The 19,443-nt window shown below is 39.7% G+C and overlaps 1 protein-coding gene across 1 annotated transcript in view; it reads right to left on the bottom strand.

The window, feature by feature from the left end:
* Positions 1-8,528: 8,528 nt before the first annotated feature.
* The window catches only part of XXYLT1 (xyloside xylosyltransferase 1), a 124,942-nt gene continuing 114,027 nt past the window's right edge, over positions 8,529-19,443 (bottom strand). Inside the window, exon 4 of the mRNA XM_072142648.1 lies at positions 8,529-10,375. Within this exon, the coding sequence (XP_071998749.1) occupies positions 9,979-10,375 (397 nt within the window). The 3' untranslated portion in view covers positions 8,529-9,978. The remainder of the gene's footprint in view (positions 10,376-19,443) is intronic.

The following is a 19,443-nucleotide window of genomic DNA, read 5'->3' on the forward strand; positions in this document are numbered from 1 at the left end:
CTTAGTTTTTGTAGGCAGTCTAATGTCCTTAAAGTGAACGTGTCAACAAACTAACTGCCTCCTAGAGCTCCAGATAGATTTTTCATTCATGCTGCAACCTAGAAATATGCTATAAACACCTCCAGGGGATGTACATATTACAGAAGAAGGAACTATTTGTACACTTGGTGTGTTTGTGTGTGTCGGGTAGTGTGGTAACTGGTTTGCCATATGGTGTGAAGCTTTTTTTTTTTTTTTGATCACTGTCAATAACTGGGTTTCTTGTTGGTTTTTAATTCTCCTGGCCAGCCCACTACCCGGTCTCCCACCTTCTAGGTGTGCCCTCTGACCTAGAAAAAATAATTTACTTTTCGCTTTATCGTTTAAATAGGAGTTGTATTCTCTCTGACACGTTTCCAGGTTCAGGGATGCTTCTTGTGTTTTGTGTTTAATAACCTCTCCTTCTAATTTTTTCAATTCTTGTCTTAGTGCCTCCTCTTTCTCATAGAATTTTCTTTTTAGGCCTGAGATTTTCCTGCGCAAGAAATCCTTAAGATGTAATTTCAGGGACTCCCAAACTATGCCAATCAGAACTGAGCCCACATTGGTTTTAATAAAAAATTCAAGCTCCTCTTATTTCTTCCAAATCCCCTAGCAAGGATAGCCAATGGGGGTTCAGTTTCCAGTGGACAATTCTTTCTCGTCTTTGTCCTAGGCACAGTTGAAGAACTATTGGAGAATGATCTGACACTGCCCTATTCCCATATTTCATTCTTGCAATATAATGAAAAAACTGACCATTTGGTAGTGCAAGATCAATGTGAGACCTTGTCTTATACGTTGCACTGAAGCAAGAAAACATTAGAGTCCCATTTCCCAGTTCCCTCCAGACGTCCAGCATCCCCATTTCCCCACACAGTCGGAACAGTTGAGTAAAGTGGCCTAGATGACCTGTCTTGCCATTGGGGCTCCATTTGTCCATACTGGGATCCATAACTGAGTTAAAATACCCCATAATTAAGGCCGGACAGTTCTCATACTTGTCCAAGAATAGCATATATCTTTTAAGGACCTCTTGTTTAAAGGGGGGAGGGATATATACAAATCCTATAGAGCACTTAATACCCATTAACATTCCATGGAGAAAGATAAATCGCCCCTCTTTATCAATTACACTTTCAATAACTTTAAAGTCAATGGCATTATGGATGAGAACCCACACCCCTCTGGCGTAGTTCGAATACACCATTTTTTTTTAAGACAAGTTACGGTATCTCTAGTCAAATGTATTTCCAAAAGAACCACAATTGCTGGCAACTGTCTTTTAATTAAATCAAAGATAATACACCTTTTTTTTTACGGTCGTTTAATCCTCTGATATTCCATGATATCACATTGATCCCCATATATCAAAAAAGAGAGGAAAAAAAAGAAGAAAAAAAAAAAAAAAAGAAGAAAACCGACCCACCGCTGCCCCCCCCCCATCCCTTCCCTACCCCCAGATTGCTCCTGCCTCTCTGGAGCTCTCAACTAAGGAGCTGCCTATAATCCCCGACGCCTATACCCCCTTAACTCTACAACATTCCTGTTTGTCTTAAAATGCCTTTGGCATCCAACCACTCTGCTGCTGACTCAGGGTCCCCAAAAAAATGTGTGTGCCCTTGATAAATGACCCTTAGTTTCACAGGGACCATCAATGCATATATCATATTCCCTCATTCGTTTTTTTAACCTCGTCAAACGATTTTTCTGCTATCTTGTATTTTAACTCTTTATTTTCCGACCTCATTTTATCCTGTTTTTTTCATAGATGAAAAATCTTTCTCCACTTTTCTGATTTTTTCCTCATTTGCTTGATTTTTCCTGTTTGCTTGGACAGATCCTCGATAGTGTTCTGGCACCCTTCTATTGAGTGATTACACAGCTTTACTGACGCTAGAATCTCGTTTAACACGTCGTCGTTTTCATCTCTGACCCTCCCCCCTTGCTCCTCATCCTCTTCTAAGTGTAAAGGGGAATATCTTGAACCCTTTGATTTATTTTTCTGTTGACTCTCCTGACTGGCACCTCTTCCCACCCCTCTGGTCTTTCCTGGGGGGGGGATTTCCATAGTTTCTCAATTTTACTTTGAGAGTCTAATTTCCCTTTTTGGGGGGATGTCCCCAGGGATTTCCTGGTGCCTGTTTTGGGCCCCATGACATTCACAAACAAACAGACGTGTAATACCAGACCTCTTAAAACCCATCTCTTTAGGCAAGCCTATCACACTCGCTAACTGCATGAAATGTCAACTCTCCCTTTACTAATCCATCCTATCTCCCATCTGTTATCTGGCAAACAACTGATATATACCAAGCTCCCGGCTTCTCTGCAGTCTTTTTCACCTTGGACCCTGTAAATAAGATGGCGGCTGATGGCTGGTCCAAGCAGCAACATCGTTGTTTAGTAAATTATTTATTAAATTATTTTATATTGTTCCCTTATAAAGAATGGCTGGACCATTTTACAACCTCTTGTGTCACCCCCTCATCCTCATAGTCTGTAAGCTCTTGTGAGCAGGGCCATCACTCCTATTGTTCCATATGACTGTTTGTTCTTTGTAATGTAATATAGTTGTATATGTCCCCTATGATTTGTAAAGCGCTACGGAATTTGATGGCGCTATATAAATAAAGATTATTATTATTATTATTACCTCTAAACAAGTTACAAATTTTAGGCTATCTAGGGCTTAGAATTGTTAAACCGTGTTTGGGCATACACAGCTGTCCTCTAGCTTAAGTCCGCAACTGCAGTGTCCAAAAAATGTCCGAATGCACAGACTAGTGGAACCAAAGAAACAACAGTTCAGTTATGGCTATAAGATCTTCTTATAAGATCTTCTCCCTGTGGGGCCACAATTCAATCATAAGTCAGCCAGCCGATATTGTCAACCTGTGTAATATGCTGTAAAAGACACGTGTCGCCAGCCGCTGCTAGAACCCTGTCACTCCACCTCGCAGTCGTCCACGTGATCCCAGGGCCGCTCCACGCTGATCAACCACCACCCCTCGGTCGAACACAATCCTGCCAGGTTGTAGCTGGGTGTCGGAGCCATGACCGCTTCAGGGAACGCTCACCCGCCTTGCTGTGCGTGCCTCCAGGTGGCGTGCGGGGCCTCTATCCTCCGTCTTGCTTCGCTGACGCTAAGCACATAACCCGGTAGCTCGTCCGAGTTAGCAGCAGGAAGCCCAAGCGTCAGAGGGAGCACCAACAGGCAACATGACTCGGGGTTAGGCGTGGGGATTGCACGGCTTGTCCGGACGATGGCTACGTCATGCCGTCACGTCTTGCCGCTCTGCTCCTCCTCCAATCTCCAAAATCTCCAAAAACATGGTGTGAAGCTTTAAGTGAAATATGCCCTTGGTACAGAAAGAGGCCATAGCATATAGCCAACATAATAGATTTGGAAGAAAAAAAATCTATGTAATACCAATAACTTAAGGATAAAAAACAGCCCTCTGTTCAGCTCTGCATAAAGATGAAGGGAAGCCCAAAGGAAACATAAAGGGGATGAATGACTCCAAGACTGGGGAGAGAATAATGAAAAGAGCAAAGGAATACATAAATTGTATTTTCTCTCAAGTAAGGAAGACATTTAGAGGTCAATAATAAAGTACATTGAACATACAGAACTAGCCTAAAAGTGAATGCTGCATACATAAAATATCTGGACTAACACAAATAAATGATCAATTTCACATGAACCAATAAAGTTTTATATATAATTAAAAACAAACATTTGGTACATTGAGATCTAAATCAGTTCTGACATGGCCTCCAGTAAATAAATAAAAGAGCAGAACATCCAGACATCAGCATTGGGAACTCAATGTACAGACAGACATAAAACATGCAAACAAAGCATCACATATAGTCCTGGTACACAGTACACAATACTGATGTGCAGGGTTTTCTGCAGCTTATGTTGTCAGGATGGAACCTAAATTTATATGGGTCATTTTTTGGGGGAGGAAAGTGCTTTTTTTTTTGGCAGGTATACAATAAATCAGTAACTGTAGACCTAGACAACAAGAGAATTAAAAAGAACATTTACAGAGGTGCGTGCATATCTGTGGTGATCTCTCATATCCGGAGATGCATTCTTTATCTGCCTTTATGTTAAACTTTGCATAAATTAATAATACTGTGAGGGAATATAATCCATTTTTATATTCTGTTCTTCTATCATGTATCTATACAAAGATCTTTGGCTCTATTGATAGAAAAGATCCCTGTGAATAGCACCCCCCCCCCCCCCCCCCCGAGTACACAGATCATTTTACACTGATAGCTCCTCTTCAGGGCTATTGGAATGTGGGTATGGTCAGTAGGTTCCTTTGTCTCAAGAACCTATAAAAACTGTCTGCAACCTAAATAAATTGGAATTCTCTCAAACATGTGAAGGTCTGAGTGATTCACCGAGCAGCTCGTACTATACAATGATTTGGAACCACACATCACATCAAGATATGGGGATATTTCCCTGACAATACAAATGATTTTTATGTCTCTCACCAGTGTAAAGTGCTTCTCTGTCCACCCAGATACCATTAGTTTCTCTCTGACTATTCATACTGAAGCTTCCTATTTGATGATATTCCATAGAAGCTTTATGCAGAGGGAAGGATGACCAGCGAGTCACAGTAGCTAGGTCTTCATCTAACAGCTGGGAGAAGACTGCAACTTATAAATGACAAATGCTTCAAACAGAGAGGAGGAAAATAGGGGAAAGATGCCAATACATACAGCATACAAGTCACATAATGGCCATATTGTATCAGATTCACAGATACAAGATATTCCAAGATAAGGTATGATGGCAAAACATTTTTAAAGAAAAGAGTAACGCAAACATTTTTTGTGCAAAGTTGGTTATTTCATAGTAGCCGTAAAGAAAGCATGGAGACCATAGTAAAATAATGCTTGTGCCTGGTCATATTAGACCAGCATAGGATGATACACCTCTTTATGCAACAACTGCATGCTAAAAACATTATTATTTAGTTTTATGTGTTTTTGTAAATTAACCTTATAGTGTTCATCTTACTGTGTGTCTATGTTGAATGAAAAATGCTGCAAATTACGCTAAAAGCAAATTACGCGCTCCAGTATTTTGCTGCAGTATTTATAAACCAAAAGAGAGTACAAAAACACAGAATACATATTCTTGTTTCCATTATAAAGTTCTTTCTCTCTTTATATGTTCTACAAATACAGTACTGATGAGAAATGCTGACCAGAATAATGCTCTGTGACAAAGGCCTTAGGCTGGCCTTGTGGAGTGTTTTTATTTATTTATTTTTAAATTAAATACATTTTTATTGCATTTTCAAAAACATGCATCAGACATTGGAAATACAAAGTACATATAAAAATTGCCTCATGATTGCCACTTTCTACAGGGGTTGTAGAGTGTTCTACCGATTATGAAGAGAAAAATCTGGACAACACCCCATAGACACGTGTATGCTGTTTGGATGAAATGGAAAGGGCGGTGCATTAAAATATGATATACATTTTCTAATGATTTTATTTAAAAAAGTAACAAATTGAAAAGATCAACAAATCATTTTAGAGGCATTGACATGAGGACATGGTCATTGCAATAGAGCAGATACAAGCAATTTTTGTATTAATGCTTAGAATATATATATATATATATTTTTTTTTTTTACAAATAACCATTGTTTTTTCATTCACATTACACACAGCCAAATAACAGTAGGTCTTAGAATAACGCGTAAACTGTAGATGCTGAAACACAGTTATCCTTCACAACATTCTAAATGTTTACCGGAATGTCACAAGAATTTTCTAGAAAGAATATACTCCTCATGTTGGTTTAGTATATTCTATCCCTTCATTTATTTAGTTTTTTGCCTGGTACCAGCACTCCGCCCCATTCGACCCACGTGCTTTTAAATTAGCAGGAGACTACATATAGGGGCCGCCTACTTCTTCTCAGCTAGTGCCTGAGACTACATGGAACAGTGAGTATTCAACACCTGTTCACACATGGTGAGCCTTTTTCCTGTTCACATGGTGCAGTATTGCATGGCATCCGCCGCTTCTGTGGTGCGGTGCTGGTGGGGACCCGGGCCTGGAGCCATGGGGGCTATGCCTGCCAGTACGGGGGCTGGGGGGCAACCGGGTCTTGGTCCCTGCCGGCGCTGTGCTGCGGCGGTGGTGGACGCCATGTGATGCCGCACACAATAGTGTAGGGACCCACCAAAAAGAGGTCACCTTGAAGTGGTTGGTGGGCTTATACAATTTTATCAAAATGTAACTAAGAACCTCAAGTTCGTTATATAATGTAGCCTAGAGGCAATAGATCATTGTGTGATGTGTGGATGTGCGGTTCAGTTCTTTTTCTCTCCTCATGTTGATACTCCATTTAATTGTCCGGTGAGTTGAAATATGCTTAGTTTTCATTTTGTTTCCAACATTAAAAAAAATGTGTCCATCTTGAGTTAATTAACAATGATACACTGATAAGCAAAATGTCAATGTTTTCAACTTTTGACTTTCAGACCCCCATAACTCACCATCCACTACAGCTTTGAAGGCGAGACAGCCAAGATGATTGTCTATAAAATTTTGGTATTCTCATACCTAAATTTGGCTTGTGGCTATTTAGCATATGTTTAGTTATGTGGATTATTGTTATGTAGCTGCGTTGTTTTACTCCTAAAAATCAAATTTTTTTTTTTTAAATGATTGAAAACAAGAAATTGAAGCTTTCGGTCACTTCAAATTCTACCTGCTCCCACATCATCCCATAAGGAACAGACAGCATTGTGTAGGGCGCCCTTTTAAAAGGAAAACTACCACCAAAATCAATTATGATAAACCAGGAACAATTACTCATAGATCCAGGCACCGCAATTGTAGTAATCTTATATTTGTTATCCATGGTCTCCTTTCTAAAATCAACTTTTAAAATTATGGAAATGACCCAGAAGGGCTCTGGGGGAGTTACACTATTTTACAGTCTCCCAAGCTCCCTCAGCTGTCTGCTGTAATTTTAAGGCCGCATGGCACAGTGGGAGGAGAAATTGTAAAAGTCTGTGACGCTACAGCACCAAGGAGCTATGTTTACACCCAGGAGTTAGCAGAACTTTAACCTCTTAACGACTTGGCCTTTTTTAGTTTTTTCACTTCCACCTTCAAAAATCTATAACTTTTTTTATTTTTCCACATAAAGAGCTCGGTTATGGCTTATTTTCTGCGTAACAAATTGCACTTCGTAGTGACGGTATTTAATATTCCATGGTGCGTACTGGGAAGCGGGAAAAAAAATTCCAAATGCAGTGAAAATGGTGAAAAAACACATTTGCGACGTTTTCTTGTGGGCTTGGATTTTACAGCTTTCACTGTGCACCACAAATGACATGTCTAATTTATTCTTTGGGTCGGTACGATCACGTGGATACCAAATTTGTATAGGTTTTATAATGTTTTCATACATTTAAAAAAATTAAAACCTCCTGTACAAAAATGGTTTTTTTATTTTGTCATTTTCTGGCGGCAATAACTTTTTCATACTTTGGTGTACGGAGCTGTGGGTGGTGTCATTTTTTGCGACTTTTGATGGCGTTTCACTGCTATCATTTTTAGGACTGTGCGACCTTTTGATAATTTTTTATTAATTTTTTTTATATTTTACAAAATGGAAAAAAAATTTCATTTTTGACTTTGGACGCTATTTTCCGTTACGGGGTTAAACGCAGCAAAAAAAAAAACGTTATTATATTTTGATAGATCGGACATTTTAGGACGCGGCGATACCTAATGTGTTTATGATTTTTACTGTTTATTAATATTAATATCAGTTCTAGGGAAAGGGGGGTGATTTGAATTTTTAGGCTTTTTTATTATAATTTTTTTTTTTTTAACTTTTTTTTAACTTTTACTATTTTTCAGACTCCCTAGGGTAATTTAACCCTAGGTTGTCTGATCGATCCTACCATATACTGCAATATGGCAGTATATGACGTCATCGGGGAGCGATGATCCGCGGCAAGATTGCGGCGCCATCTTTCTGAAGCCTCCGGCAGCATTGCCGGCTAGCACCGATCGCGGGAGTTACCGGTAAGCCTTTGCTGCAATATGCAGCAAAGACTTACTGGCTATGGAGAGGGCTCGGCCCGCGAGGGAAGGGGTTAAAAGTTGATTTAGAAGAAGGAAGCCACTGATAACAAATATAAGAAGATACTCATATATCCAGGCACTGTGATTAAGTGTCTCTGGTTTATCATGCTTGATTTTGATGGTAGTTTCCTTTAAGCTTTCCAGACATTGTTACCTTTCATGTAATTTTAGATAAAATAAGGTTTAGCATTTTTGTGGACTAGGGGTGGAGACATGCCTGATGGTGCACCCATTTATTTATTTTTTTAACTTTGCTATTAGTGACATTATGAAAATGAAGCAGACATATATCATTATCTTTTTGTAAAAACCCTTTTAATAGTACCGATGCATATAAAAAGAAATAAATACGCACATATTTGAACATAAACTTTATGTGCACAATTCATGTGTAACACATGCATCTCTGCCACAAACAAAACAAATTATTCTGCAGACACAGGTTACTCATTTTACACATTTGTTTGTAAAACAATAGAAGAAATACACGCCTCTTTCACATGAACGTATGCGACTACCTAGATGAGCATATTGCCAAGTGCTGGGGAGAGGGGGGGTGAGCACTGCTCACTCCTCCTCTCCATTGCGAGGCATAGTGCGTCCGTACATAGGGCAAATGAAAGAGCATGCTCTATCTTTTTCCTGTGGACAGTATGGTACGGAGGCACATGCATGTGGTCATGGTCGGACGCCATTCGGATCTATGAGGACTGATATCCGGCCGCAAATTGTATGGCCCCATATGCCCCCCCCCCCCCCCCCACGTTCCTGTGATAGGGTTTGCAAGTACCATAGAGCAGATTTATTGGCAAGTAACTTTCAGGTTTCCATCCCAGTAAACATATGTCCACGTGAAGATCCATCTCATAACTAAGAAATAAAGTATCTTTTCTCCGATTTAAATGGCTTAATTAAATTGTATCGTCCCGATAAACCTATTTGATTACATGAAAAATAAAGAAGTGATCTTGACAATAGCTCATCAATGTCAATTGTTGTAATCTGTAACCTGGCCCCCATTGATCAGTTACAGTTACAGAATGGAGCGGTCTGATCCCAGTTTCAGTTTGGGCACTTTGTAATGGTAGTAGTGCATAGTTCCTTGTGTCAACTCCCCCCCCATTCCAATATAATGAATTTTGTCAAGATTTATTTCACAACTTAGCACCGCCCTAGCCATAGCAGCTGCTGCAGTAAACACAAGAATCAAACTGAGATTCCCATGGTAATCACTGTGGGTTTGACCAGCATGGACTTGCATCCACATTGGATAACCCTCAACCTCATTTGATATTAAAGAGGGTATGTTTTACATTTTTGGACAAGCAAAGTCAGTTTAAGAACAGAAGTTTCAATCATTCATTTCTTAGGCGAAAGAAGTCTGGGTACAGGCTTCACCTTATTTTTCATATTTGTAAAGGCAAAACAATAACATTTAGATAATTTAATACAAAGTTCTAGTCCAGTTCTTCCAGTCCTGTGCGGTTTTGATGTTCCACGTGACAGTTCTGTAAGTTTATATCTGGAATTCATTCAAGTAATGTGCTACCAGGGGCTGGCACAGTTATTACACTTTTAAAGTCAAGAAACTTCTGTAAAATCCATGGAATTGTTGTAAAATTACAAGAATATCTATTGTTTAGTCAGTTCTTCTTGCCTTAAATCCAGTGAGCTTCTCGATTATTAACAAGATATAGGTTGAACTATTTAACCAGTGGTATAAAAAAGCCATGAAACACATGTTGTAGTGTTGATTTTTATATGTCTTTGCATGATAATCCCCCCATAAATAGATAACGGAGATACCTATTCTTCTGGGATTGGAGTATTACAGTTGCCATGGATAATTTTGATGTGGCTTTCACATTTGTAATACAAGTCAAATATGTCAGCATAGCCATGATCTTTCCACCAGGTGCATAGCTGCCGATTCCAGCCGCAGTCTAGAACATAAAACAGTTCTGGGTGCTCCATCCCAATCATGGAGAAGAAGTCTTGATCCCCTAAATGACCTTTAAAATGGTACTTGTCAGCAAGTAGACGCACTGCATTGGGCTCTAACATCTGATTGTAAAGGCTGGACTGGCGCATGGCTTCCAGGTTCAGCAGCATTACTCCACTATTAAAGCCAGGCATCCCATCAGGTGGCGGACTGCCGACCTTCGTGTTTGGGTTCTCACGACGGTACTGCCAAAAAGTATGTCTGTTGATGACAAAAAGCAAAGTTACTTATTAGGTTATTTATACAACAATCTTGAGCTCAATCAACAAAATTTACAAAGCAACAAACATTTTTTTTTGTGGACCCCTCAGATACATTGGGAAGTTTTAATATAAGACTCCTCCTTATATATTTCCCCTTATTATATAGTAATAATAATAATAAAGAACAAAAGTTTTTTTTTTTGCAGATGTGATGGTTTAACTTTAGCTCTTATATTTTCCTTTTTTTCTGGCTGTTCAAATATTCTTTTTACACTATAAAAATAAAAAAAACAAAAATATTCATTTTATAGTTTTAGAAGGGGTAAATGTTGCAACAATTTTTTTTTTATTGTTCATGGGGACCACAAAATAATGTTAAAATGGATCTTCTACTGTTTTAGGGTAATTGAATATATTGCAATTACAGTTATGAGCAGGGTCAGACTGGGCAACACTGGACAACAAGCCTCACCAACCCACATAAAATATTTCTGTTCACATAAGAAAGCAATGAGAAGTTTACTCGGCCACCTCCATCACCACTGAATATTATGCCAATTGCTCCCATAGTAAATGAAAATGGGGCTTAGGGTTAATAGATAGAAATATATCACTGCATATAAAACATCATTAGAGAACAGAGCTGTAGTCCTATGAGGCTGACAAGGCTTCTTAGGGAGCAACTGATGTATGGTGCAGGTCAGGAATAGAATACACAAGGTTATTGGAGCAGACCACATTATGAGTGGCCCACCGGGAATCACTTCTGGCGGAGTATGGGACATACTTGCTTAATGCTTTAGTGTTTGTAAAAATGCATTACTTGGTCTTCTGAATATATTTATATTACATACAGAAATGAGTAGTTAGTATTGCTCTGGGATGTCAGCCGACACATATACTAACTATTTTTTGGTATTCACATGCTGTCCCAGCACTATACAATGTAAATGTACAAAGTTTTGGGTATCTGCAGGGAATGTTCCTGTAAAATGTAGATGGTACCGACAAAAGCATGTCACAAAAGCACTACAATCACTACAAGAAACTATCATTAATTCCCTTCAAAGAAATTCTGAAGACAATACTTTTAAAATGAGAAAAAGAAAAGAAAAGTATCCACATGAGAAAAGTGCTCGATAAGGATGTCACACTGTGAAGCTGAAGGATGGAAACTTTTCCAAAAAGGAAACGGTTGCTTTACTCCAGAAACAAATGATAAAAGGAAAAAAATAAAATAAAATAACATTTTAAAAATGAAAGACAAACAAATAGGAACAAAATATGAAAGAGAGAGAACATTGGTGGCATGAATGTGCCTTGTGTTCCTGTAAATAAATACAAAATATTATTTTGTACCGTCATTTCCCAAAACGTACTAAATATTCAGGAACAAACTCTTTTAGTATATTCCAGTAATGAAACAAAAGTGTGACTCATCACTCACTCCCTAATATAGTAGGGCACAACTGCCCAAGCCTTAATGATCTAATTGGCATTTCAGGAAATATAGTCAAACATACCTTTTCCATGAACATATCTAAATATAAAGGATACGTGGATTAGAAAACACTGTTAAAGAGCAGGGATACACTTCCAGAATCAGTCCGAGATATAGCAGAAGTAGCATGAAGATAGACAAGGGTGGATTAAGACTGCCACGAACACTATAGCCCCTACAAGTCCAGAATTCACTTCCTACATATGGCACTAGAATCAGGCTTCTTGTAGAATGGAGGATGCGTATTGTGAGAAGGAACAAATATACATGGATTTCATGGGTGAAGTATAACATTTGGTGGGTGGTTTGGGTGTCCAAGAGCCCTGGGTTACCACCCAAACCTCCTATATTGTAATCCACTACTGAAGCTCGCCGTGTCCTGCAGCAGGAACTATGGAGCACATTTTATCCCTGCTCTACGTCTAGCGATATCCCTGAATCCCCCCAGCGGTGGAAGTCTTGCTGGACACAGCTCACTAGTTTGGCGAATACTTTTAGTTCCTTTTTTACTTGAATATCTTTTTGAACGTGTCCATTTTTCATGCCAGAGAATTATATCAGTTGTATAAATATAGCCCTAATATTTCTGTCTTTATTTTCATTACATTATACAATGTTCACCCCAAATGAAGGACACAGTGATTGGAAACATTGATATACAATGTACATTTGTCTTTGAGTCATGCATTTACTATGCAGTCAGCACATTGACTTACATCACAAGGTTATTTGAGGGAAACATGTAGAATAAAATGCCACAATGTAAATTTCAATGTACTAATGATTATACAAATTTTATAGGGTTTGTCTAGGCAGCATGATGTTTGGTACAGAACAGAGCAATGTACCGATGGTGAAAACACAACTTGTGTCACACACTGAACTAGTCAAATTGTATTGGGGATTTTGCCATTATATGACAAGTATTTATTGAGGTATTTGGGAATCACAAATGCTCATGAAACATTCATCCTAATATTCACAACCAACTTCTGCTGATTAAACAAAATGTATTTGGCCTCACAGTGTGGGTTGCACTTTTTCTGTATTAATGGGGGCGCCAGCTATTAGTTATATAGCTTAACAATGTGTATTTCTGAATCACACATCTTTTTATATCCCAAAAAGTAGTTGGCTACAAACTATGGCAGTCAAAGTGTTGAGTGACTACAAAACCCAGTTCATCCAGGCAGCCATTTGGGAAATTTAGTTCCGCAACTATTATAGTGTAACTTCCACAGTACACATTAACCTCAGAGGCTAGTTTAAAGGGGATGCCCACTTTAAGCACAATTCCAGCTAAGAAGTGATATTGTAAAAGAAAGGTATGCATTTTTCCAATATACTTTCTGTATCAATTCCTTCCTGTTTCAAAGATCTCTGCTTGCTGTCATGCAACAGGTAGCTTCATTGATTACTTCCTGTAGATAAACACCGGTCCATGGTCATGTGATGTCACACAGGTGCAGGGCTCCTGCTGTTTGATGCTATCAAGCCCTACACATGACCATGGTCCAGTTTTTATAGAAGCTTCCTATATAAATGCTGAAAGCAGAGATCTAGAAAACTGAAACTGAAAGTATATTTTCATTACCCAAACAATATCAATTATCTACTGTAAATGTTTTTAAAGTGAACTACACTTTAACTTAAGTATTTTGCATCGGAATTTATAAACCAATACCAGTAAGTCATCATACAGAGAAAAGGTATGGTGGGAAAATCACCAGTGCTTTGGACCCACTCCAATTTTGGCTTCAAAATACTGAAACAAAATGCTGACCAAATTACTGCCATCTGAAAACGGTCGTAGGCACCTTCCGTATGTTTTCCATAGAAGCACCAGATTGTACAGGTATGGCGTAGCATAGCTAATGCATGGGCTCAAAGACTGCAGCAGTAGTAATAAGAATCGTTTAATCCCTTAGATAACACAGCCTGTATTTACAGCATAGCTGACTAATATTATGCTGACAGGTATATGTGATACGTTATGAGAGTATGTGTGATCAGAGGATGGCATGGTCTACTTACACAGTGGAGTAAAGGGAACCTATGAGGGCGATTTGGGACACTAAACCACTAACAGATTCTTTTGGACCAGTGGTTTAGTGTCCCATATCACCCTGTAAGTATTTTTACTCTATAAAGTTTGCAAGGCTATAAATATACTAGTGTATAAAATCACTTGTCCATGTGTCATCACTGCTCTCTTAGCTCTTGGCCCCTCCAATCATGTAGACATGGGCTGACAGAGATTTGCGTGGAGCACAGGGTTAGCTCATTTCTGCATGAGGGAGGGGGAAAGAGGGGTCCTGAGGGAGGGGGGGTGCTAGGAGAGCAGTCTTGCATAGAAGCCACCATGACTTGACCCTCATTGCTGATAGGTTGCCAGTTTAACGTTTATATATTTTTTTGAACTGAATGGAATTAAAAATGTTTATTATACAAGAAGATTGGTAATTAGTAGTAAACAACCTATGGGAACCTGTCCCATTATAACCTGTATGCCAAAGAGGCAGCTGGTGCACCAAGGTGGAATCCTCAGCACCCAGAGCACTGCTATTCCCACCTAAATCACTTTATCTTCTTCTAGTGTTGCCCTGTGATTCTCACAAGACAGATCTCCTGTTTACCTTATGGAGGGGGCAATGGTCATGGTGGAAGGACAGTACCTCAATCGCTCAGGACAGAACCTTGGTGCACTAACTGACTCATTACCGGACACATTAATCTGGGAATATTGGGAAAGACAAGTCATCAATATCAAATATTTGGTAAATCCCTTAGATAGAGCCTAATGTAATCACTGAACCACCTGGTCGCTACCAGTTTAATACCTCAGTTCTGTAGATAATATTTTAAGTTATTGGACAGTTTACAAACACGCTGTCCAATATGCTTTCTTGTTGTTAAAGGGAACCTGTCCCCAAATTTGCAGATATACAGCCAGTGACAGGTTCCTATAGAGCTCTATTAACTGACTGACCCCCTTCTTTTAGCCGTTTCGCTTACATCTACAGAAATCACCTTGCATAAGAGGGGGGGGGGGCGTGTCCAGCTCAACCGGCCCCTCCCATCTAATACCCCCCATGCCTTATGCCTCCTTACTGGTTACAGTTCATGTCATGTGACCAGAGTAACATCATCTCAGGTCCTTCAGCCTCTTAATAATAGCACAATCTACCCCATACATGAATTTGACCACATGAAGTCACAGCAGCCTCCATTGACTTCTACTCCTCTCCATCCTCCATGAGGGCTGCTTTCATATAATCACATACATGGTGTACAGTTATCACTGATATCTCTGACTCTTCTCTCTCAGGAGAATAAGAAAAGCTAATTTGCATATCAGACTTGTAACCCTTTATCAGAAGACATTGTAAGTTGGGGAGGGGGGGGGGGATCTGGTGACTGGTCCTCTTTAAAGTTTAATAGTCTATATTAAGAACAGATTTTCATATGAATGTATATAAAACATGTCAGAAGATCATATGTATGTGCATTCTGTAAGTCCTAAGAAAACTGGATAGTTGTGGGAGACAACTCCCTCCAATCAGCTTCACGTCGAGTGTCATACATAATGTGGACTGCAATCATCTGAATGAGTCCTTACAAACTCCCCCAGCACAACTAAAAGAAAAATAATGAAATGCTGTCTGTGATTTGCTGCGAGACTGTCTGGCAAGTGTCCCTTCTTATGCCAATCGATAAAGTTAGAAGGACAAATATACCCAGTAGTATTTTGCAAAGGCAAGGTACAGATAGAAACCAGTCAGGGTCAGCCAGTGTGAAATCAGGTCACGCGGCCTTACGGCGACATTGTCTCATAAGCAGGAAATGCTGGCAGGTTTCCCTGGAAGACTGAAAATAAACATTAAAAACACAGCATCAAAGAGGCTTTTCACTCTAAGTTATAGCCACAGTTCAGAGAAATAAAATAGATTCCACTTTGAAATCTTCAATGTTACCTACAGTGCATAACAGATCATGCATATACAATTATCTACTATGTAGCAGTACATGACAGAATTTGTTTAAAACCCATTTATATTCTCTGATTGTAGGAAATTTAATATATATATAAATAGGTAGAAGGAGCAGCACTGTGGATAACCGGATTAAATCCAATGTGGGTGCAGGCTTCAAGGAACTGACTCAGGATCCCATATGCATACAAACTCCAAGGAAGGAAGCAGCACTCCAAGATAAATAGTGAATGTTTATTCCACCAGTGGTAAGTGCTACGTTTCGGATGACTCTATGCATCCATTCTCAAGCAGTCATACCATAGTTTTTGTGACAGCTCTATTGCTCATTAGCTAAATGTGCGCTTGCCCACTTCAAAGATGTCGGCCGTCCCAACTGGTAGTTCTCGCAATAGCAGGTCCGATCCCTGAGAGTTTGACAAAGCCATGTGATATGGTGGATCGCAGCTGAGCTGATCACAGCCCTGCGTAGCGATCACACCGCCTTTGCCTGTCACCTCAGGATCTCCTCTACCCTGGTAAGGATGAGCCTACGTTTGTTGTTGGCGCAGTAAGTCATACTCCGGCACTGAGCGCGCTTCTCTATTTACTTTTTTTGATCGTATTTGCTGTGCAGTGTCATGTTGCTTAGCAACGGGTTCAGGACATGTGTTAACATGATGTTTACACTGTGGCTAGACGTTGCACGGGGGACCATCGATTGGCTACACAGTTTTTTGTACACTTGACACTGTGTTATGATCATATGACGTAATAATATTGCACATTGATATGCTGTATTTACCTTTTATATATGTGTTTTGAGCATGATGTAAGAACTCATCATCACACCACCTGTTTTTGTAATCATGATGTCACATGCTGCGGAGGGATTTAAACCCGCCCTGTATCACTGTTTCACTATGCTTGAGAATGGCTGCATAGAGTCAGCCGAAACGTAGCACTTACCACTGGTGGAATAAACATTCACTATTTATCTTGGAGTGCTGCTTCCTTCCTTGGAGTTATATATTTACACTCACCGGCCACTTTATTAGGTACACCACGCTAGTGACGGGTTGGACCCCCTTTTGCCTTCAGAACTGCCTCAAATCTTCGGGGCATAGATTCAACAAGGTGCTGGAAGCATTCCTCAGAGATTTTGGTCCATATTGACATGATGGCATCACACAGTTGCCGCAGATTTGTCGGCTGCACATACATGATGCGAATTTCCTGTTCCACCACATCCCAAAGATGCTCTATTGGATTGAGATCTGGTGACTGTGGAGGCCATTTGAGTACAGTGAACTCATTGTCATGTTCAAGAAACCAGTCTGAGATGATTCCAGCTTTATGACATGGCACATTATCCTGCTGAAAGTAGCCATCAGATGTTGGGTACATTGCGGTCATAAAGGGATGGACATGGTCAGCAACAATACTCAGGTAGGCTGTGGCGTTGCAACGATGCTCAATTGGTACCAAGGGGCCCAAAGAGTGCCAAGAAAATATTCCCCACACCATAACACCACCACCAGTCTGAACCGTTGATACATGGCAGGATGGATCCATGCTTTCATGTTGTTGACGCCAAATTCTGACCCTACCATCCGAATGTCGCAGCAGAAATGGAGACTCATCAGACCAGGCAACGTTTTTCCAATCTTCTACTGTCCAATTTCGATGAGCTTGTGCAAATTGTAGCCTCAGTTTCCTGTTCTTAGCTGAAAGGAGTGGCACCCGGTGTGGTCTTCTGCTGCTGTAGCCCATCAGCCCATCTGCCCCATCTGCCTACCTTGGTTGTAACGGGTGGCGATTTGAGTCACTGTTGCCTTTCTATCAGCTCGAACCAGTCTGCCCATTCTCCTCTGACCTCTGGCATCAACAAGGCATTTCCGCCCACAGAACTGCCGCTCACTGGATGTTTTTTCTTTTTCGGACCATTCTCTGTAAACCCTAGAGATGGTTGTGCGTGAAAATCGCAGTAGATCAGCAGTTTCTGAAATACTCAGACCAGCCCTTCTGGCACCAACAACCATGCCACTTTCAAAAGGCCCTCAAATCACCTTTCTTCCCCATACTGATGCTCGGTTTGAACTGCAGGAGATTGTCTTGACCATGTCTACATGCCTAAATGCACTGAGTTGCCGCCATGTGATTGGCTGATTAGAAATTAAGTGTTAACGAGCAGTTGGACAGGTGTACCTAATAAAGTGGCCGGTGAGATATATATATATATACATATACACAATATATGATAAGCGTATGATGCAAGCCACGCCCCCCTACCTTTGTTAGATACATCAAGAGGCTTGAATAAAAAAACCCTACGAACATTTAGCGGTTGCAGGATTTAGCGAGTGTGCAGGCACGGGGCAGGAACGCCATGCGCAAGCTCACTCCGCTGGTGGTGCATCCCCATCCCATTGTGGAGTCTGCATAGTTGCAATCATGATCACATATTCTTGCAATGCTCAAGAAACTGGGATTATTTAAGTGCTTCCAGAAAACTGGCGTAGAAATTGATAAATTGATAAAACCTCAATTAGAAATCTCCACCAAAAAACTGTGTGACCATGGTCAGATTCCTGTCCACTAGTGGTAAACATAGAAGCTTTATACAGAATGACTGTAAGCAGAGATCTAGAAATCCACAAGGAATTGATAAAGAAAGTATATTGGAAAATGGTATAAAATCCTCACGGTTTTCTAGATCTCTGCTTGCTGTCATTCTATAGAAAGCTTCTATGTTTACTACCAGTGGACAGAAAACTGACCATGGCCACAGAGCTTATTATATCACAGACAGTAATCAGAGGTATGTGATATAACCATCTATGTTGTTTGTTGTTTTTATACCACTTGGGGAGTATTAAAAAAAAAAAAACCTTTCTTATAAAGATATTCTGCGTATAAGACTAAGAGGCTTCTGGATTTGAAGAGGGTGATATCAGTCTATCCGTAGAGTCTGAATCTCAGTTGTCTCATGCACAATTAAATAGCAGGAGAAAATATATTGCAGGTATAGACATAAAAGAATATAATAATGACAGTATCAATATTGCAGGAAAATATACATCACAATGTCATTATCTGATGAATCTGCTCACTTTTTAATGATTGCAAGGGTCATTGATTTGGGTGAAGGAGAAAGATGAGCTCACTGTAAGTGTATACGCTGCATATGCTGCTTTTTATGTTCGGTGATTTAATCCCATGTCTGCTTCCTATTGGAGAATGGAATGGAAGTCTGCAATGCAGATATCATAACACAAACACTGCACTTTGTGTATAGATATTTTATGCTTATTGGTTTTAATGCAGGTTTCTACTGGGAAATACTAGCAAATCTACGGCTTGCCCAAAAATTAACTCCTTTAAGACCATTTTTTAAAACCATGTTGTTGCCTTTAGATTACTAAAAGCCTTAGCTAAATACTGTAGCTTTTCTTTTTATCTTAAACACGTAAATTCAAATTGTTTACTGTAAAACGCATGGTTATAAACTCTGTCCTCCAAAATAATAACTTAAACTATCCCATTACAACATTACTACCTTATTGTCAGAAAGTGATTTAACTTTGTGATATA

The sequence above is a fragment of the Engystomops pustulosus genome, chromosome 3 (assembly GCF_040894005.1).
Source record: "Engystomops pustulosus chromosome 3, aEngPut4.maternal, whole genome shotgun sequence".
NCBI classification, from domain to species: Eukaryota; Metazoa; Chordata; class Amphibia; order Anura; family Leptodactylidae; genus Engystomops; species Engystomops pustulosus.